The sequence below is a fragment of the Primulina huaijiensis genome, chromosome 15 (assembly GCF_012295235.1).
Source record: "Primulina huaijiensis isolate GDHJ02 chromosome 15, ASM1229523v2, whole genome shotgun sequence".
NCBI classification, from domain to species: domain Eukaryota; kingdom Viridiplantae; phylum Streptophyta; class Magnoliopsida; order Lamiales; family Gesneriaceae; genus Primulina; species Primulina huaijiensis.
In genome coordinates this window covers 2,248,235-2,272,119 of record NC_133320.1, presented here as the reverse complement: position 1 = coordinate 2,272,119, position 23,885 = coordinate 2,248,235, and the positions used below count along the sequence as shown (strand labels likewise).

The following is a 23,885-nucleotide window of genomic DNA, read 5'->3' as shown; positions in this document are numbered from 1 at the left end:
TTACTCTCCCATCCCAGATAAGTCCGAAGAACAGGTTGATGATGAAGAATCCGAGCAGTTCTGGGAATGGTGAATCTCAAGAATTAGATTAAGTTTAAGATAGTATTAATATGCAGTTTTACGTTTCCGCATTTATTTCTGTTGTTTAGAAATTTTTGGTGTAAAAGACAATATTTCCTTTGAGTTGAAATTATGATATATAAACTGGTTCGGTTTATACTGTGCTACGAAAGACTTGTTGTTTCAATTGTGTGATTGTTAAACAACGCCGGTGTCAATCCCGAATTTCGGGGCGTGACAATTACATGCAAACCATTCTAATAAAGTAAACCATATCAGATAAATTCTATGCTGACATGCTCATCTGGAAAAAAGTGTTAATAGAGAAGATCGAACTTTTAAATATTGATAAATCGTTCACACACTATGCAAACCTAGAAACCGCACAGCAGCGGCAATATAATCATCTTCTAATTACACAATGTCTGACATATATTAAATTAAATAATAAGATAAATACAAAAGTTTTACCCCATCTAAGAAAGTTTGTCGTAGAAAGTCAAATGCAATTATTCTTACCAAGTCGTCATGCTTGCCAGAATTCATTCCCTTTGGCAGCCTTACCATGTTTATATATCATCTATCATGAGTAAAAGCACTCCGATCCCTCGATATATTTTCAAAATGAATGCTTAAATCTTGCACAACTTCACATATAATCCTCCCAAACTTTTACTTATCATTTATTTAAATAAATCTTTTATTAATTCCCTCTTACTTTAGGGTTTCAATCTTGAAGATTTCGTAGAGATGAATGAACCACCGAAGTATGCTTATGCATATCCCTACCCTGCTCAAGGTGAATTAGTTTTCCAAAAACTATGTTTTTCCCCTTTCTTTTTACATATCAAACAACATAATTACACCAGCAAAGGGAGTTTTCGAAAGGGTTTCGACTGATTTCGTTGAACTTGAATTGATGTAGGCCAATATCAAGGCCCTCCGGTGATGGCACCACCACAATATTATGCGGCACCGCCTCCCCGGAGAGAAACTGGTTTTCTTGAAGGATGGTAAGTACCTCGATAGTCGACACCTTTCTCTCGTCATATAAAACATGTACAGAAAATTTATGACTGTTGAAAATAAAATAAAAAGTATTTTTTTGGTTGTAGATTTCGATACTTTCGGTTTAATTTTATTTTGACTCGAATCGAGTAATTTTTGCCAGTCTCGCTGCTTTATGTTGCTGTTTCCTGATAGACGAGTGCTGCTGCGATCCCTCCATCATCTTCCTCTGGTGAGAATTTACTCACAGGACATTTCTTTGTGGAAATTAATTATGGGTTTTGCTCATAATTATTAATTATGATTGATATCTTTGCATGCTTATGGAAAATGTTCGAGTTTATTCAATATTATTAATATGTGGATTTTATAATTTTATGTTTATTTTTCATCGTGATATAAGGTCACTTACGTTATTTTCTTCTATGAAATAAAGTTTATGATCGATCATTACAAGATAATATATAAGAATTTAATTATTTTTTGACGAAAATATAACAATTAAATTGAAAAGAATGATATTGCGTAATATATATTCTGAAAATTTTGTTTACGAAAAAATAAATTTTGGTTTGGTTTATTTGAAAGTGATTGATTTACGGGTTTCTGTCCCCATAGTTAGAATTTCTGATAAAAGCGACAAGGAAGAATGACTTTGTGGCTAAATTTGAAAATTATTCCAAAATAAAGTCAAAACAATTTTAATGAGAAAACAAATAATAAGATATACTATTGTTAAAAAAATTAAAAAATTTTAAATTTATTGAGTTTTGATGATTTTGTGCACTTTTTTTTTGTACATTAATTTAATTTTTTTATGAAAAAATAGAAAACATTTTGAGGATTCTAAAAAACATACGGCCGAACTTTAATATTGTTTTATATATAACATACACGCATCCCGAGTATGTCCCCGTTGAAACGCGTTTGGCCTTTACACGTCATGCTTCCACATTCCAATCCGGTACTTGGCATTAGTCTCACTTTATTTCAACGGGTAAAATCTTGTCACACATATAATTTCAAAAAAAAAATGAGTCTTATATATGCATGGGTAAATCTTGGTCATCCATTTTATTATGAAGACAATGCTCATATGGATAGGAAGAAATAAACCTTCCCGTCCTTCGAAACATCGAGTTATGGAGCCAAGTCAAGTTCATACGACAAGTTTCTTGGTCCTATACTCCTATTCTTAGGACAAAATTACTAAAATTGGTTAATTATAGTAATACAAAAAGTACTAGCGTTGCTTATAATCTTGTATGTTTCGTATGAAGTTTTAAGGTTGAAAAACATTAAACTAAAGACTCAGTTATATAAATTTTTTGTACCTCACATAAAAAATTAATTTGATATTGGTTTTCCTATATTATAATAGTTCATGTACATAAATTCGATTTTATATAATTAATATAAATTAATATTGGATATACATAGAGAATGGTTATCCATCGTGCAAATTACTAAGGAATATCTACCAATTACCGTACATTTTTGCTCCCGAAAAAGTGTCAAATCTGGTAGAGTAAGTGAGTGCTTGATTAGTTGTCAAAAATTTGATTTATCTTATTAACATTTTCTCGATCGAGTTTGTCACACAGTGTTTTTTCATTGCAATTTACATGTCGAGCATGATTTACATGTAATTGCATTAGTCTGAGAGTTTACGTAATCTTAACTGAAGAGTAGCATTTGCGTAATCCAACATCATTGAAAAAATATATTCTTTCTTATATTTGGTATGCTTATATATACATACACTCATATACATACACATCTTATTAATTCTGGTAATCCACGCGTACGAAATTTCGCATAAATAATTTATGTTATTTAAATAGATAAATTCATATTTTAATCATTTTTAAAAATAAATATGAAATTTGATATGTATAAAGTGATAAATAATTAATTTATTGAAATATGAAAGAAGAGACATTTTTTCAATATATTAAAATAAACAATTATTATTATAAGGAGTTGGTACATTATTATTATTATTATTATTATCATTATCATTATATATATACTGTATACCTATAATATAAATAAATGTTCAGCTTTACCCTCATATTGTTTACTATTATACTATAATATATTTTCAGTAATCTATATTTCCACAGCAATAATACTTTCTATATAACATATGCAGCCTCATCATAATTATTAGTATATGAGAGTTTACAATAATTATATCAAATGTCATAATTTAAATTATTGTATGATAAATTGAAAAATTATCATTTATTTTCCAATCGATTTTTTTAATTATAATCTTAGATATCCATTTAATATACATACAAATTTCGATTTTATTTTTTTTTGATAAAAGGAAACTATATATTTGGAAGATTTATAATTTGTATCCCCTCGGCCCTCCCCCTCCCCACCTTCATCGTACACATATCTCCCAAAAAGCCTCTCCAAAATGGGAGGTGATATGATCCAGCGGTGGCCGTCGTACATCTCCGCCTGTCTCCGGCCAACGAAGATTACTCCCGCATCCTGGCAACCCACGACAAGTGCCCCAATCTGAACCGTCGACTGAGGAAGCTCCTCCGCAAAATCGGCATTTATGGGAGCCGGGAACCCATCACCTTCCAATACGACTCCGTCAGCTACTCGCAGAACTTCGACGTGGCCACAGTACTACGTAGGTTTTAGTGTCAGCCAGATGTAAAATTCAGAGTAATTTGTTGATTTTCTTCATCTTTGCTTTATATTAGAATATATGTATACTTTATAAAATTTGTGTACGTAGACCGTGCTCGAAATTACCTTCATGTTTTTTAAAATATAAATTTATGTTATCAGTTCTCAGATACAAAATCCATCGTCGTGATCGAGCTCGACATGAACTTCCAGATGAGGTACATCAAATGTATTTTTCTCCAAAGAATATGTACGAGAATTGAGTCTGAAATAACAGTGGATCGGATTACTAAAATAATATTCGAAATAACCACCAAATCTTGTCTCGTCTTCCTATAATCAGGCTGGGTTATATAACAGAAGCTTTGAGAAGATCAGCTCAAATGATTTTTACAAGTTCAAAAAATTTGAATTTGAGTGACAAATCTATATATATACTCTTAAAAAATTTTGCACTAAATAGGATTTAAAATCTAATTTAATTGGATAACCGTTATTTAATTAATGATAATGTAATAAACACTTGAATATTTATGAAATATATATAAATTTTAATTTTTAAATTATTATGAAAAGTGTATAATTCTAGTATAAATAGTAATTTACCTTTTATTTTCGGTTATCTTGAATTTTGGGATTATTTCGTAAGAATAATTATAGCGGTGATATACTGCCTATCTTCCTTACGGCCTAAACGGGCCTTACGGGTATAATGTACTGTTCTGGGCCCAACTGCAGTGGTTGGGACCTTGGAACAACGAGAATCTAGACCGGTCCATTAGAATAGAAAAATGCAGTTCCTAGATCTTTTCCCTCATTTTTCAAACTTTTGTTTCAAAAAAATAAAATAAAATATAATCAATTGTCAATTGAGATTGCGTTTTTGCTGCCGAGGAATTCAGTCGTCCGATGGTCAGATAACCGGAGAAATAAGATTGGATTTGGGTGGTCAAATGCACGCTCGGATATCGACAATGTTGTCTATTGAATCATACAGAAGTTACATCGCTTTTGTTTTACATTAATTCCTTTCAGAGTACAATTTAGTTAAAGAGTATGTTTTTCGGTCTGGTCCATAAAAGTAATACTTTTCGCATAGAAATAATAATTTTTCTAGAATCAAAGTCGATAAGAGATTCTTCTTACAAAATTGATTTGTTAGACGTTATTATATGAGTTTTCATGTTTAATAATTATTAAATTTAAATAATACTTTGAGTATGCATCGGGGGGCTTTTTAACCGTTTACCGCATATTTTTTAAAACTTTTATAAAATAAAGTAAATTTTTTTTTTTGACAAACTACCGTATCACGCCTCTTGAGATGGCGTGACTTGCCTAATTTATTTTTTGAAAAAAAGCAAGTCACACCATCTCAGATGGCGTGAGATGGCGTGACTTGCGTAATAAATTTTTTTTTTAAAAGTAAGGCGTACTTTTACCTTTAAAAAAAATAATATATTTGTGAGCTTTAATTATTTAAGAGTTGCACGTCGTCTATAAATTTTTTTTAAAAGTAAGTCACGTCTATTCAATAATAATTTTAAAAGTAAGTCACGCCTTCAGAGGTAAATCTGACTCATGTTAGAAATTTTTGATAAATTTTCATTATCATTATTATTTTTTTAAAAAAAATAAAATATCACGTTTTATAATTTATGTGTAAACGGTCCTACTAAATACGAATAAAGTTAATAATAAAATCATAGTACTTATTTATATTTAATAAATTAATAACAAAAAAATTTATAATAATAGATTTTATATTATTTGTGTAAAATCAATCAACTGTAATACTTATTTTTTTTATAACATACCTAAATAAAACAAAAACAATAAGAATTACAATTGTAAATGTTATTATTATTCTAAAATAAAAAATCGTATTTCTTATTTATATCTTACAAGTTAATGATAATAAAATAATATTTTTATAATAATAAGTTTTCACAATACGCACGTGGAATAAACTAATAATTAAATAAATTAATTATACAACTGATTTTGTGTTTAATACGTTAAGAACAAAAATACAATATTTATTCTAAAAAAAAGTTGATTATTATTATAAAATACAAAAAATGTATTTCTTAGTTGTATCTTATAAGTCAATAATATTATAAATAATAATTTTTATAATAACAAGTTATGATACTACGCATGTCAAATAAAATAATAAGAAATGAAATTAATTGTAATATTTATTTGTATTTAAGTAGTTAAAAACAAAATTAACCGTATTTATAATAAGAACATTTATATTATTGGTGTGAAATAAATTAATCGTTATACTAATTTTTTTTATATACTACCTATATAAAACAACAATAATAAGTATTGTTATTATCATTTGCATATTATAAAATAATAAGAATAACTAATAATACATAGAAACATAATTAGGCATTTTAATCATAAACTCAAAACGCAAGATTATGATAAATTCATAATTTATATTCGAATAGTCAAGTAAATTAATTTATATAAACGCTTACCTCAGATAGAAGTTCAAAATCAAAATTTTATCTACAAATATATAATCACAAATAAATAAATTAACGGTTTTAATCAAACATTGAAGGAAAAACTTAATTTAAAGCATACAGACCTCATGTGATGCAATTACTTGATCAAACATCGAACGAAAATCCATAGGAATTAACAATAACGATACATTTAAATGCAGAGAAATGAAGAATGATAAAAGCACAAGAATAATACATTTGAAACGAGGGCAAACATATATAAGCAAATTTTCAAATAAAAAACACACCATGTTAGTATTGATCAGTGATACATCACATCACTTTAACATGCAAATTTTAATTCAAAATTTTTTTATCGTCTTCTTTGTAAAAGAAAAGAAAGATGCATGCATTATTGAGTGTAGGGGTCGTCAGTTTTTCACATGACAGAATTCTTTACCGCAAGCGTCCAACAATTATTTTAAAAAAAAATTCAGCAAGTCACGCCTGTTAAACAGGTGTGACTTACTTTAAAAAAAATAAAATTAAGCAAGTCACGCCATTGGATTTGCTTTTAAAAAAAAATAAAATAAGCAATTGTAGGTCACGCCTCTTGAAGAGGCGTGACACCCTTTTTTTTTTAAAAAAAAATAATAGGCAAGTCACGCCATCTCAGATGACGTGACTTGCTTTTTTTTTTTTAAAAAAAATTCAAAGTGAAGAGGCGTGACACATTAGTTTGTTAATTCTTTTCTTTTTTACCTTATTTTATTGAACTTTTACAAAATGTGCTGTAAACGGTTAAAAAGCCCAGACATCGGGGCTATCCATGTATTACAGTCAATAGAGACCAGACACTTATCAAACCAATTCCTTATCAATGTTCTGTCTTTGATTGGGCAGTCTAGGGTAGGTTTTATCTCAGTTAAAATGTCATATTTCATACACACTACAAGAGTGTATTTTTTTCTTCAAAAAATACGATGATATGGCATAATGGTTGTCATATTTAGAAAAAGATATCATATTCAAATATTCGAACGTTATAAACCGTGCTATAAATATATCAGTTTGAAGACATTTTAGCATCTTTCGAACATATGCATGATCTATATTCTTTATTGTGCCTTGTACATTTTGTATATTCTGTTTTCAGAGTCTAACTGATCAAGCATACTTTGAAGTACACACTTAGGCTACGATTGGTTGGAAGGATAGGATAAATTAATGATTAGTATGTAAATGATAAAGAAATTGATTGTGGTAGGATTGTAGTATATGGTGTAAAATAATATTATGTTTGGTAAGATTTTTAAGTGTAGGATAATTTTGAATTTTTTGATGAAAAGACAAAATTACCCTTCCCCTTCGCGGCGGGGGCGATGGCGACGGCGACAGTGGCGGCAGCGGCCGGCCGGAAACAGCCGGCGGGGGGCGGCGGCTGGAAACGACCGGCCGGAAATGTCGGCCGGCGCCGGAAGTGGGCGACCGCCGCTCGACTGTCGGCCGGTGGCCGGCCGTACGTCGGCGGTCGTGGCGGCGGCGGCGGTCGGTGGCGGGAAGTTGTGGTGAGTTTGAATATAAGAGAAGGGTAAAATTGGAAAAATAGGAGGTATTAAGAGTTGGATAAATAATCCTAGGGGGTGAGGATGTATTATTTTAACCTACCTAATATAACCTAATCATTCATAGGAGGGATTGACTTGATTAAATAATCACGCGTACCAAACAGCTGACTAAGTAGGATAAAAAAAATAATCCCCCCTTATCCCCCAAACCAAACGCCCCCTTAGTGTCCATATCAGATAATTGATCAATTGTGCTAAGTGTATTTTTTTCAAAAATATGTGTAACTAGCAATAAGAGTCTTACTGATCAAATTTGTATAAGTTGTGAGAATAGCTAGGAGTTTCTATGTCATAAATAAACCATTTTGAAGTGGGTTGTTGTAAATTATTTGTAATCTTCAAAGTTTTCTATTGAAATCTTTTACGAAAAGAAACAAGGGGACATATATGAGTATTTAATTATACGAACTCAATACACAATTGTTTTTGTGCATTAACTTCAGTTTTGCTAGCGTGACTGTTCTTTAGCCTTATCGTTTATTGTTCAAACCGATTCAGTGAGCTTTTTCCGCACAGTTGCCTAAATTTTGGTTGCCTGATCAACCAGAATTAAAATTCAAGTGTTGCTAACCCAACTGAATTTTCGAGATTTTGTAGATACTCTTTAATTATCCTCTCTAATCAATTTCTTGATAGAACTTGAATAAATTTATAAAATATATTTTCCAAAATCTATCAGTAAACCAAGATTCTATAAAGATTTCATTAAATGTTGAGGTGGCCGTAATCATTTTTAGTTTTTAACTTAATTGAGAGATTTTCTTAAATAGATTTCACACAATTACTATAATTAATTTTAGTTTTCAGTTAAATTAATTTACCAAAATAGTCTTTTTATCATATCAAATTACATAGATATCCCCTATCATTTAAACTCTATTCACTATCAATTTTTTCATATCAAACTCTTTATTTGATTTTCGCAATTTCTCGAATAATCTTATGAATTCCATGCATTTGGACATAGAGTGGTGATAATTTGAAATAATTTTTTTTGTCGAGTTGCATTTTATTATATTGAAGGTTTGTTGTGCATACTCATAAACTGTTAGCATGGAATAAAATAGAGACTTAATTGAGACCATCAGATTAAATGTTTATATTTGTGTAAACTCACATTGATGTAATTATTACATTTCATAACATGGTGATTGGTGATTTTGTTTACATTATTTTGCACGAGCAAAATTAAATAAAACAGAACAAATTTTAAATCAACTCTTAAAAAGAATAATAGATAATTAAACAAATGAATCACGAAAATAGAACATGTGTGTTCATAGAAAAGGATATTTTAGGATTTTTTTAATTAAATAAGACATAATGCAAAATGTGTAATAAAGAAGACCATTTTTAAAATTATGACTTTGAAATGGACTAGAATAATCAATTTCTCAATTTTGTATTAACTAATTTAATATATATATATATATGGGAGTTTATGTTTAGGGAAGGAAATTTGGACGAAATCCAAACGAGCGGAGGTTCAAAATTTGTATATGATTAATTGTAAAAGAAATATGACTACAAGAAAGAGTAGGCAACGATCAGATATAGTGATTACTATAGTGATTGCAACCGATTCAGATATTAAATTTTTACTGATATTAGATATATCAAAATTTCAAGCTTCGAATCGAGCTCAAACATACTTAAATCGAGTCTAATTCAAATCTTAAATTTTTACTGATATTCAACCTAATTCGGTTCGTTTCCACCTTTATTTATAAAATACATGTACAATAGTATAATGATTGTAGCATATTTCAACCCTTTTTGATCGTGGTTTCAACATTGCCACACAATATTCTCATTTCTCATACAATTTCCCTATTTCCATATGATTAAAAGCAGCTTACTCTTCCTAGCTAACATCTTGATATATCTCAGGTGACCGATTGCGATATTCTCTAATGTTAAAACATTTTTGTATAGGTAAGCGGAACAAGAAATAAATGAACAGAACATGATTCATAATTTTAGTACCTTATTTTTGATATTATTATTGTGATGAAGTTATACCTATATATATATTATTCCAATCTTATATATAAACATTTTTGGATAGAAAAATGCGATATATACCTTTCTTTGCCAAAGTAAATCACAAGGAAGAAGTCAAACTTTGGCGTATTACTTGATGGAACCCCACACCAATAATATCTAGAATAAAATACAATATTTGACGTTACATTTAAATCTCTCACACTATAAACCTCACACTAATACCATTAATCCCAGATCAAAATATTTATGAAAGGTTTTTGTTTTCATCTCTATCTTTACTTTAACATACATATTCTGTATTAATGGAGAATTTGTTGGGTTTGCTGAGGATTAATGTGCTTAGAGGAATAAACCTTGCTGTCAGAGATTCCTGCAGCAGCGATCCTTACATGGTTTTCAGGTTGGGCAAACAGGTTAGGTTTTTTTTTTTTTTTCCTTTGGATTTTTCAGCTCTTGGATTCAATCTTTTTTGTTTATATGTATTAATTAACTACATGAAATTTTCCTTATATGATTTGATCTTGATTCTTGTTAATGGGTTTGTGTCAAAAATTCTTTCTTGGTCAAATTCAAATTTTGTTGATATTTGAGGATGATGTTTATATATGTACGTATATCAAAATATTAATATACAATATAATTATGTATACATTAAATTGAATATAATAAAATTGGAATAGTTTTTCATTACACCGCTTATATAATTTGACTTTTCACTTTATTATTTTCAGCTTTTTTTATTATAAAAACAACAGTAATACGAAGAATGGGTATTTGAGAAAAAAAAAAAGGTTAAAAATGTAATATTACAAATCTCCTCATTTAAAATTATGTTTTATTCCTAAATATAAAATCGCCCCCCTGACTTGATAATTGAAAGGCATCGATCATTTTTAAGTTTCCCTTTTAGATAAATAGTAATAGCAATAGTAATTTTATGTTTTCACTAAAATGTAATTGTCAAAATAAATTAATCCCTTACTGCAAATTCTTGAAATCATTTGTGTAAATGAAACCAGAAATTAAAGACTCGCGTGGTGCAAAATAATCTCAATCCTGAGTGGAACGAAGAGCTTACGCTATCTATTTCTGATTCCTCTATTCCAATCAGAGTGGTAAGTTTTGATCTATATATATATATATATATATGGTGATAATAATACTGAGAGTCTAATTTTATATCCGAATTGATTGTGTTGCAGCAAGTATACGATAAGGATATATTCACACCAGATGACAGAATGGGTGATGCAGAATTCGACATCAAAGCCTTTGTTGAAGCTGTAAAAATGAGACTAAAAAATGTTCCCAGCGGAACTGTGATCACAAAACTTAAACCAAACAGGGGAAATTGTTTAGCCGAAGAATCCTCAGTTTTTCTGGGAGAATGGCAAAGTTATACAACATATGTTTCTTAGGCTTCGAAACGTAGAACGTGGTGAAGTCGAACTTCGGCTGCAATGGATCGATGTCCCCGGATCCCGAGGTTTATAGTTTCTCCAGAAACATATACTCGAATGTCGTTTTACGGACATTCCAGATTATGATACAGTGTTGTTGCAAGTATATAGATATATATGTATTGAAGCATATTTAATCAGGTGCACCATCTGAAGAAACTGTAGAATGTACTAATATAGTAAGATAATGTTTTGTGTAATTCCATTATTATTATTTTTCTAATGAGATGTTTATATGGGTGAATTTAATATTTTTAAGGAATTCTTGCCATTAGATTTTTTTTGAAACAAATTTAGATCAAGATTTCTCATTTTTTTACTTTTTCACAAAATGTTTGGTAAGTAATTATATAGGTTTATTCATATGAGTATCTGTAAAAAAAAAAAAAACAATGTATAAAAATGCACTGATAATGTTTCGAACAACCAAGAAGTCAACTAAAAAAATGTTACAAATGCACAAAGAGGCGTGGATTCGAAACTCACGTAAATCAAATTTCGTCTCTTACCCGACTCACCTCATAGTTGTAAAAATTGTACTAAAACATTAAAAAAAAATAAAAATAAAGACACTCTGATTAAAAATCTACAAGTCTTGCGAGATTTCAGCCTGGCTGACTTGCGAGTGTTGTCTGCCAAACTAAACTAGTCTGATCTCTGACTTCTCTATAACAAATATCTGGTTTTTTCTATGTTATATATGGGTAAGTTTGAACTTTTTGATGCAAAAAATAGGAGTCATCCCACGTAAAATATGTGAGATTTATATGATATGATGATGTTAAAGTTATATGATTTTAATTTTAGTTTAATTTGATCGAATATAGATTTAAATACTTTTTATTTTATTTTATTTTTCCTTGCTCATTTTTAAAGTGATTTTTTTTAACCTTAAAACGAAGGTATTACAAAAAAGAGACGGTACTCTACGAAAAATTATATTTTTGGAATAAAAGTTATCACCCGGATCTAAATTTGGATTCTTTGTCGTTTGTCGGTTCGGATCCGATTTACAATATTAAATCCTTCGACCTAGATATGTATCCAGATCAACGCATTGTATGGAAACTGAAGAGAGATCCAAGTGGGTATAGGACCACCACATACGCATCGTGTGTATATAGTAACTAGTCTATTTAAACGATTAGAATCTTTTTATTATCAATAGGAAAAACTGTTTTACTTTTTCCTGAATTTTTTTTTTTTTGCGATTTTGATATTCTATGTTATCAAATTTTAGTACTGGTCAATCATTCATCTTCCGATTTTTGTCAATTTTAGTACTTTTTTGATCGAGAATACTGACATCAACATGTCAGAAAATGACTAAAATTACCCAAAAAATAATATAAATTAAATTTGACAATATAGATAACCAAAGAACAAACACATATGAAAAAAACACAATTTTCCCTAATTGTTTTATCAGAAAAAAATTGAAGTTCACAACACTTGCCGTTGACTCCCAATTTGTTCCCACCCAATAGTACTGTCTAGCCTTCCATAATAAGTCCGCATTCCAACATGCCGATGGAAAAAGCCAAATACAAAGTGCAACAAAATGTACATCTACTCCACGAAATTCAGCTGGTTGCTCCTAGCTAGATTTTCAGGGATATTCATTTATGTGTACCTGGATTCCTTGGAACGTACGCCACTCTTCTCCTACTTCTCAGATAGGACAAGTCGTTTCACAGCTATTTGGCATGGATACAAAGAAGAACTACCCAGTGGAGGACCGATTTGACTCCTCATGATCGAGTCTTGAACTTTTTATTAGCCGGGTAGAAGCTCCTAACTATGAAATGTGTAATCCATGCAAATCTATCACAGATTTCAGATTTGTAATTTTCAAGTAGTGGGGTTAATGTAGCGTATAGTAACTGCCAAATAATGACTAATCATGGGTCTTATGAGAGGTTAATGACCATTAAGTGGGATTTGTAACTCTCGAATTTCATCTTGCACATAAACACACACGAAATCGAGAAAAAGACAAACATTAAGTGCTTGCATACAGACAATAGGAAATTTTATGAAAATAGGTAAGAACTGGCTTTGCGAGGGAGGATTTGGTCAGATTGGCAAACAAGCCGAAGTGGTGGACCAGTGCTCGCAAATGATGCAGGTCTCACCACCTGACAGTACGCCTTATAAATCAACAACAAATCATTAAAGAGTATGTACTCTAAGTCCTTTAGCGGCCAGCTGTGTGTTCAGCAATGTGGAACACTTTAAAGGGAAAATAACATTTTCTCCTCCCGTATTTTTCATTTTTTCCTCGTGTTATTAGTCTATTATCAGTTTTAATCTACCAATTTACACATTTTTTCCGCTTTTTCAAAGTTATTTTACCGCCATGAATCCAAGATTTTGCATAAAAATAGAGTTCGGAGTGACAGTCAGTACTGTTTATCTGCTCATTCTCTACTACTCCTGTCTATCTATTGGAAATTAATCAAAAATTTACTATTCTAATTCTATATAAATTTTATATATATAACGATAGAATTAAACTTGACTCTGGATTAAAACATTGTATTTAAACTATGATATTTTAACGATTTATTATTGTAGATCTCACAAAATATTCTTAGCTCGTAGACATGATATAGAGTATAGAATGTGGAATCGGTGCACTCGACGAAGCTATCGTCCTCTCCGCCAACCGGCTGATTTTTTTTTTTTTGATGGTGCCAACCGGCTGACGTTATCTTAGCGGTTTCGCATGCATTCTCCCCATTGATCCTCTTTACTTTACTCTCCCGTGCAATTAAATTTCACAGTTTATAAATCTATCATTCAATTGCGTTATTTGTCTTTTTTTTAAAAAAAGGTTGCTGATAGATTTTCTTGATTCTAAACATGAATCAGATGGTCGTTGATTGCTGGAAGAATCCCCGGAAGAACAGAACTTTTGGAACACCCGGATGGAGAAGATATCAGTTGGAGGAAAGGGAAAACCAATCCAGAAAGCAATCACAAAGGCAAACATCCTACGGTCGCAACCTCGTATTTTTTTTTCTAGTCTTACGATCCAGGACGGGCCGGTTACTGGATTGGCAACAAAATACAAGTTGAGAAAATATATCACGAAAAATACCAACATGTCACAAAATAATGGAATTTATTTTAAGTTCAAGTAGCTGATTAATTAAGACTCAATTTGATCTACTATTATGTTTTATCAATCAATTTTTGGGGACTAGCGCCTCTTGATTTATTTTTACTAGACAATTTTATGGATGTATATACATGAGATATGTTGATTTGAACCATATTTATAGTGAAAAATAATATTTTTTAATAAATCACGTTGAGTAGTAAATTTATATCACAAAATTGATCTATTAAACGATCTCATATTAGTTTTATGTACACGTATTAGGTATCATATGAGAGAATCTCATGTATGTATGTGTGTGTGTGTCTATATATATATATATATATATATACACAACTATACATGAACTACAAAATAATATTTTGAGAATAAAAAATAATATTTTTCATTAATCGATGAGCAACGACAATACAAACTCATTATTATATATAATGATGCATCGATCTATTTTTTTTTATTTTTTTAAGAAAAATTATTTTCAAACAACATCTTGCTCACCATAAGCATACATTAAATTAATTATCGGACTCTAAGGCTTCGTTCGGTACGTGTGATAGGATAAGTAAATGATTAATAATTAGAGTGATTAAAAAAATGAGATATATGGATTAATAGTATGGTGAGATAAATAACATGATGTTTAGTATGATTTTAAAATGATGGATTAATTTTGTAAATTTTATTGTAATAACCAACATGCCCCAAATGCTAATTAAATATATATTCTTAAAATAATTAGATATATAATTAAATATTTATAATTATAATTTCCATTTATTAAAATTAATTTAAATTAATTTATTATAAATAAATTTGTAAATATGTATTTACTTTAATAATTAAAATAACAATAATATTTTGAATGTTAATGTTAAATAAAGTTTTAGTAATAATTACAATATTATTGTTTTTTTTAAAATAATTATAAATATTCTTAAAATAATTTGATAGATAATTAAATATTTATAATTAATAATTCAAATAGTAGTAATCTTTTGACTATTAATTTGAATGTTAAATAAAGTTTTAGTAATAATTACGTTTTTCTTAAAATAATTATAGATATTCTTAAATTAATTTGATAGATAATTAAATATTTATATTTATAATTTATGTTTATTAAAATTAATTTAAATATATTTATTAGAAATATATTTGAAAATATTACGATAATCATTAAACACAATAAATTAGAATTTGATAAATATTTATTTTCATAAGAGATAAGAGGGTAAAAATGTAATTTGTGGTGTGTTGATAACTTATCCTACTTAATTTGTTAGATTAATAATCAAATAATTAATCATAAAATTAAGTCTTAAATCAGATCAAAATAATTATTAATATATCTTAAAATTTTAACCAAATATTAGATAAATAAATAAATTTTATTTAATCATGTACTGATAGTTCTCCCTCCCTCTTGTCTTTTGGGGATTCAATTATTTGTGTCCCGTTGCCATTGAGGGCAACTGAAAGCGACTTTTCAATATACACGCGTCCGCCCGAGCTGGTGTGGAATATACTTTCGTGATTCTGCATCTACATGACAAAATTATTTTTTAGAGGGCTACAAATTCATATTAAATTAAAATAATGATGTTACATATAGTGTCACTATATGTAACATCATTACTTTAATTTAGTATGTTTTTTTTTTTTATATATATAGTGTTCGTTTGCATGTATTATATGTTTATACAGATAAAAAAATGTTTAAAAATAAAAAAATTAGCTAAATATATAATTAAAGATTTAAAAAAAATGATATTTTAAGGAAAAAAACATCAATAAATTTATATAATGATGGTATAATTGTGATTTTAAATAATATTTCATCAAATCAATTTAAAGTTAGTTACTATACGTGACAAAATCTTTTGTTACATTTGATACTCTCCAAACCGCCTACACTTTGTTCAACCAACTCTCGTTTTCGCGAATTATAATTATTATATATAAACAAAATACAATAAATCACAAAAAATTATTTTATTCATCTCTTCTTTTTAAAAAAAAATATTTCAAGCATGATAAACAATTAAAACAATTAACTTTTTTTTTAAAAAAAAATAACAAAATGTTTTTGTCTATAATTTATTATATTTTGTTTATATATAATATTTGGTGCGTTTAATTTTTTATAATACGGGCAAACACGGCTTATTTGGCAAAGTGACATAGTTTAGAGCATTGAGTGCCACAATTAAAAAATTTCGTCCATACATATTTTTAGTATCTTCAAAATACATTTTTAATGTGTATATTTCAAAAGTTATTGTGATGTATGACTAAATATTGTGGTTGACTTATTATATGAATCGATGGATCAACTAATTTAATGAATGGTAGGAAAAATTATAAATTAAAAGCATCTCATGCAATAATTATTTGTTGCGTTTTCTGATTTTATTTCTAAATCGTATTAGGATCCCGTATACATCGTAACTCTTCCAAAATAAAACAAGGGAAATGGTGTTTTTTTTTTAATATATTTATCTATTTGTGATTTGATTATCGATTGTGGGGTCCTTAACTCCTAATCGTTATTACAACACAATTTGATTAAGGTATATTAATTACAGCAAAAAACGAGTGAAAATTTTCTTTACAATTAGCCCATAATGTATCAACTTTAATTATAATACTTAAAATAGTATATCATAAAGTCTTGTCTAAACATATCACATCATAAAATATGCTCACACATAATCAAAATCAACTACATATAACGACTCATATCCTCAGGACATGCCCCGGTATATAGATACATATATACACTGGGATAGACCACCAAACCTCAAGTCAAATGTGACTCCCTCCAGAAGTACCCTCTCCGATATCCTGATAACCTGGAGTATCTGTCATTGTCCACACACAAAAACAACAGCCTGTTTCGGGGTTGAGCAAAAGCTCCGTATGGAACAACTATAATATATACAACCTGTATCTACACAATGATATATGATATGCAATGCATGCATGTCGTGAGGATATCAGGTCAAATGTCCATCAACTGAGCATGTATCATAACCAATCGAATCACTATAAAATCAATGCTCGAACTGGCACACCGACCTCAATCAAGTATAAGGGATAATCGTATGATAGCGTCGACAAAGCGTTATCAAATCTCAAATCTCAATCAATCAATCATAGGGGTACGAATGACTATGTTTTAAGGGCCATATAATGCCAAACATAGCATATTGCTCACAAACCCCTGAATAAAATCCAATAATATCAAGGTAGTCAAGGATAATAGTTCAACGTGCATGTCATGTATCGATGTATGAATAAAATGATCTGTGTTAACAAAATATGTCTTTTATACATCGATATCTAATCATGAATGTCATGCATATAACATCAACTCAACAAAGAAGACATATAGACACATATTCTCAGTCAAATCAATCAAACATATATCATATGACACAGATACCTGCTGTATATTACTCGATCGTAACATACCTCAATTCTTCACTTCCATTCACTGTAGCTTGATACACAATTAGGATTTTAATACAAATAATCAATCTACATCATTAACATATTCATTTCAATCACTGAATTCATTTAAATTAACAATTCAAGTTCCAAAACTTTTTTGAAACTTTGAAAATTTATATCAAATTGAAATCGTAACATAATTCAATTCCAACTTTGAAAATTAGTTTCTTGTTAGTTATTCTATCGCATATATTGAAATCAAATTCAAATACATGTTATTCCAGCAATTCAATAAATAAAGGTGCTGAAACCAAAAGAAACTTACGTCAAAAGAACACTCTCGTCACGAGGATTCCGAATATATAATTTGTTTCACATTTCAACAACATTTTGAGGTAGATTCGTACGATCGAACTCGAGTTCCTCGCTTTTCCTCTCGAAGCCTCCAAAGGAAAATGAAGAATTGCAGCAAACAACTCAATCTTATCAACTTGCATATGAGGTGCTCGCGCTGGGGCGGTCAAGAAATTGTGCCCTAGCGTGCCGAGTTCGGCCCACCAAAAGTTTATCGTGCCGGGCTGGGACGGTAAAGAAGTCGTGCCCTAGCGCACCCTGTTCTGCCCAAAATTTCTTAAAATGCCGCGCTGGGGCGGTTAAGAAGTAGTGCCCTAGTGTGCCATCTTCTGTCCAGAACGCATGCTTTCGAATTAGCAAAAGTGGTCAACATAAAAGTTGTATATGTCTTGGCTTTCATTTGCCACCAACCTCACTCAATTCAGATATCGGACGTGAAAGTTATACTAATTTTCCTAAAATGTGTCGGTGCATGAACTTCAATACACACAATACATTTCGGGATGATTTTGCCCCTATTTTCCATTGGATTTGGACAAAACTCGAAACATGAAAGTTTTAGTACCATGTATTAGCTTTCTAATGAAATTGGTTTCATTTCATTTGAACTAATACTCAAATAATTATGCTGAAAACCGTAACATGTGTCACTTCTCTATTGCGATTTTGACATATTATTCAAACACAATTCAAGTCCTACTACAACCATTGATTATCAACACATATTTTCTCTAATAACATAATAATCTCATGAATTATCAATAATCAAAATATGATTTACGATAATATGTTATACGGTCCTTACATCTATGTTGTCAAACATAAATTTTATAGTCAATCTTCGATAAAACGTCTTAAAATAAATTTTGCACATATAAAAATTTCGACATAACATTCTCATAAGTTGGATATATCGGAAAAGTCAAACAAAAATTTTTAAATGAAAATTCACAAATTTAAAATCCAACAATCACAAAAAAAATAAAATAACAAGCAGAGTGCACCGGCTCAAACACACCAACAAAATTCCCAAACAACGATAAATAAAATCCAAAGCACAATAAAACTGTACAAGACATCTCCCCATTAAACGTATATATTGAAATAATATAAATAATATCTAGGTGACTCCAACTCTGACAAGACGACAGACTGATTGGAAGTGTTAATGTGACAATGTATTTTTCAGTGTCATGTTAGTACCACATCAGCGTCGATTGGTGTTATACACGTCAAAAAATTGTTGAAATCGAAAAAACCAGAATTAAACAAAAATTGACAACATAACATACTAAAATAGCAAAAAATAAAAATAGGAGAACAAACATGTAATTTACCCGTAAAACAATGAACTAAAAACTTGTATTTTTTTTAAAAAAATAAAATAAAAACTTTTACTATTTGTTTGCAAATACGACTCACAAGTCCCAAACCGAGGTTCTTTGACCTTTTGCTTGACGGAATCCTATACAGTTTCAACGCTCTTTGTGATTGTTGTCAAAACGGTCTCCTATCTTTTAGGTAGATCAAGAAAGTATCAACACAACATACATATTTTAGATGACGGGGTAGACCGATTCGATAGACCTAGCCAATTTTATGTTTAGTTTGGTGGGTTAAGATTGCTAGCTAGCCCACAACCCGTCTCAACCTACTATTGGTGGATTGAGAAATTTTCAACTTATGTCAAGGTGATTTGACCTGAAATTTTGTATATGTTGATTTTCGTACAAAACAAAACGGTTTTTTTTCCCTCAAAATTTTGTATCTGTTGAATTTCGCACGAAACGATAAAATAAAGAATCAACAAAAAAAACGATAATGAAACAAAGAAGTTTATTGTGTAATATTACTGAAAATCTAATGAAAACACACCAATTAACATGATTTGTCCAAGTTTTTTAAATATAAAAAATATACAAATAATCAAATATAATTATATTTATATTTTTTTATAAAATAAATAAATCAAAGTAAGATCTAATATTAATAAAATAATATTTTTTAATAAATTTTAAAATCAAAATAATCATCTATATATAACAAAAAAATGAATTTTAAATTTTAAGTACAAAAAAAATTTTTAAAGAAAAATAAAAAATTGATTTTTTTTTTAAAAAAATATAAAATGTGAGAACCGGTCAGACCGTTCCTTGAGCGGTCCAATCAGTTCTAAACCGGAATTGACTGGTCACAAGGTTTTTAGCACTGTTCGGACCGGAGCCGTGTTCGGTTTCTGGTTGAACTGATCAGTCCGATCCAGTTTTGAAAACACTCATAATAGCACATATATTTTTTATTCAATGACATGAGAAACATATGATATTAATTTATCAAAAAATTCTTATATATATACAATATTTCAAAACATTGAACAACAGAAAAATAAATACACATTAATCGGTAATATATATTTTTATATATAACCAATTAAAAGTAATTGATAAAAAAATTTAAAACATATATAACTATACATTAATGTTTGAATTTTTAAGAGAATAACTTAAATTAAATATTATATACTAATAATAATAATAATAATAATAATAATAATAATAATAACAACAACAATAATAATAATGTTAATAATAAATTTTGAATTGATATATAAATATCGTTAAATTAAATATAATATAATAAAAATGAAGTTTTATTAATAAGTATAACAAACATTAACTTTTAAAAAATATATGCTAAAATAATTTTTTTTTAAAGGTGTGTTTATATTTTTAAGTTAAAACAAAATTACATAATATAATTATAATAAATATTAAATTATATTACTTAAATTAATATAAGTACATAACAAAAATATATTAATAACAAAAATGATACACATAATTAGGGGAGAGACGTTTTTATAAGTGATTTGCGACAGTTTTTGCCACTGATTTTAAAAAACCATCGTTATATAAAAAACGACAATTTTTCCGATTGATTTATACTTAGCGACAATGTCAAGCAATCCATCGCAATATTCCATCAAGGAATTAAAATTTTTAATTGAGGACGGAAACAAACAATTAAATTTCGTCGTCGATTAGCATGAAAATTATGCTTAAATAATCACAAAGTCTAGTATTATCTCCAGCTAGCTCTTGTATTTGTGACGATTGATGAGAAATTGTCGCCAAGTATTGCGACGATTTATGAAGTATCATCGCAATTACCGGTGGTTTTTTTGATACCGTCGCTACTATCAGCTATGAATCAAATATTAAACAATTGCTAATTTGCCACGGTATCAGAAACTGCGGTAATTTGCCCACGATATTATTAAATTTTTGATAAAATTCGAAAATTGTGGCGGATTTTGAAAAACCGTGGCTAAAATTAGCTAGTCGTTGTAATTCCATCGCTAAGTCGACTGGTTTTTGGTAGTGTGTGATGTCAGTAATTCGGACTTGGGTCTTCTATAATGCACATCATGGTGTTGTGCACTGTAGTTTGTAGAGCCGTTGTTGTGAACATCATCAGATCCAAACGTCAGTAATTATCAACTTCGTCCTAGCAGTGAAAAAACCTGATTTTAAAAAAAGATCACCAAAATTAAATTTAGACCAATTTAATTGAAGGACCAGTACTCTCAAATTATGCGAGCACGCCTAACATATGGTTTTTGACGGTACTACATGCATATAAATAGGTGCAAGTTGATTGGAATTATGTATCGATGATTTAATCATTTGCCTGTTTAAAGATAAAGAATTTTAAGTACTGTTGTTTTCTGTGTCTCAACAAATAAGGAAACATTAAAAAATCATCGATCGAAGAACTATTATTGAAATGGAAAGGGTCAATGCTTTGGGAATTAGGAAAGGCGCATGGTCTAAAGAAGAGGACGCTCGGCTGAAGAAATGTGTCGAGCAGTTCGGAGAAGGAAGGTGGCATCTTGTCCCACTTAGAACAGGTAACATCCTTTATTTTATTTTATTTTTTGGGAAATTAAAATGTAATCATTTGAGGTATTTTGCCGAAAACCCACTTTAAATATTTAATGATTGAGCTATTTCATATTTTAAGGTCATCTAAAAACTAAAATAACTATGAAAATGTTTGAGATCTTTTGATTATATATATATACAATGATCTCGAATGAGTTTCTAAGTATTTATAGCTTAATTTTCGTAAATAAAATATCAGGGTTGAACAGATGCAGGAAGAGTTGCAGGTTGAGATGGTTGAACTATCTCAGGCCAGATATTACAAGAGGCAAATTTACACAAGATGAGATTGATCTCTTGATAAGGCTTCATAAGCTATTAGGCAACAGGCAAGTTCTCGCTAGCTGCCATGATCAGCTTTGATGAAGTTCAACCTCCTCAGTCATCGATATGGAATCATTATGAATTGACTCAAGAATTTTGCAAATCAGGATTTCATATACACATACATAATTGGAGATGAAAAGTTATATATTATAATTAAATCCCATGCTTCGTTCTGAAATCAAATATTCGCCGCTTCCTGAAAAGTATTTTTTTTAATTCTGTTACCGACATCTATACAATATAACAAAGAAATAATTAACGAATACTATTGTTTCTAATTATATATAATGTTATTAAAGCAACAACTGATTTGATCACGTACTCTACTCGTATCATACGGTCAATTATCATATAATATGACAACTGATCAGTTTTTTCTTGATTCCAAACATGAATAAGATGGTCGTTGATCGCTGGAAGAATCCCCGGAAGAACGGCAAACGACATAAAGAACTTTTGGAACAGCCGGATGGAGAAGAAATCAGGAGATGGAAAGGGACAACCAAACCAGAAAAATATCACAAAGGCAAACATCATCCGGCCCCGACCTCTTAACTTTTCTACACTAATGATCCCTGATCATCCGGGGGCTAGATTGGAAACAGATCATGACCACCAATCAAATAACAAGAAGGATAAATTACAGCCATCTTCTTCAATTAATGCGTCACTGTCATCTTCTTCAAAAGAAGTCGATGAATGTATTCGTCGGTGGAGCAATTTGATTGATACAGAATGGGATGAGCTGGAGAAAGATTTTCCGTTTGTTGATGATAAAGGGGAGGAAGAGGGATTAATATGTACAGGATCAAAAATCAATCCCGTGGGATTAATGGATGATCTCCGCTTCGATGACGTTTGGGAAAACTAATAAGGTTTGGGAATCATGAGAATAAGATTTAGGATTGAATAAATCCATTTGTGTTAGATATTAATTATCGTATTCCTTTTTACGCACGCAATTAGTTTAAATGCCTTCCTTTTAATGTATAATATTTACAAATATTTTCTGATGTAGAATAAATAATTTTTATGTAAATATTTTTTATTTTTATTTAATTTGTTTAATTATTATTATTATTATTATTATTATTATTGGTTGTGCATGGAGTGATTTGCAAATTTTCATCACCAAATTGTAATCGCGAATAAAATGATATATTTGTGTTAATTGTAATTACTTTTAATGAGAAGTACCTGTGCCAATGCTGATTTCGAGTGGTCAAGCATCACCGACGCTACATAATCATTAAGACAAATTTGAAATAAAACTATTTGTCTAAAAAAACTCATTCTATTACTTTTTCCATGTGTTCCAAAACATTCTTGGAATCATTATATAATAATAATAATAATAATAATAATAATAATAATAATTTTTCACCGTGCATAATCAAGTT

The 23,885-nt window shown here is 29.6% G+C and overlaps 1 protein-coding gene, 1 long non-coding RNA gene and 1 pseudogene across 2 annotated transcripts; all 3 read left to right on the top strand.

Annotated features, from left to right (window-relative positions):
* Nucleotides 1-606: 606 nt before the first annotated feature.
* LOC140960289 (uncharacterized) lies at nucleotides 607-1,459 on the top strand. Its single transcript, XR_012172138.1, has 3 exons — nucleotides 607-859; nucleotides 986-1,073; nucleotides 1,232-1,459. It is a non-coding gene; the product is annotated as an uncharacterized lncRNA (long non-coding RNA).
* Nucleotides 1,460-10,037: 8,578 nt separating this feature from the next.
* On the top strand, nucleotides 10,038-11,517 carry LOC140960305 (protein C2-DOMAIN ABA-RELATED 4-like; annotated as a pseudogene).
* A 10,396-nt stretch (nucleotides 11,518-21,913) lies between these two features.
* Nucleotides 21,914-23,524, top strand: LOC140960154 (transcription factor MYB113-like). Its single transcript, XM_073418302.1, has 3 exons — nucleotides 21,914-22,124; nucleotides 22,358-22,487; nucleotides 22,885-23,524. The coding sequence occupies exons 1-3, from the start codon at nucleotides 22,001-22,003 to the stop codon at nucleotides 23,354-23,356; spliced, it is 726 nt and encodes a 241-aa protein (XP_073274403.1). The 5' UTR covers nucleotides 21,914-22,000; the 3' UTR covers nucleotides 23,357-23,524.
* The last annotated feature ends 361 nt before the right edge of the window (nucleotides 23,525-23,885 follow it).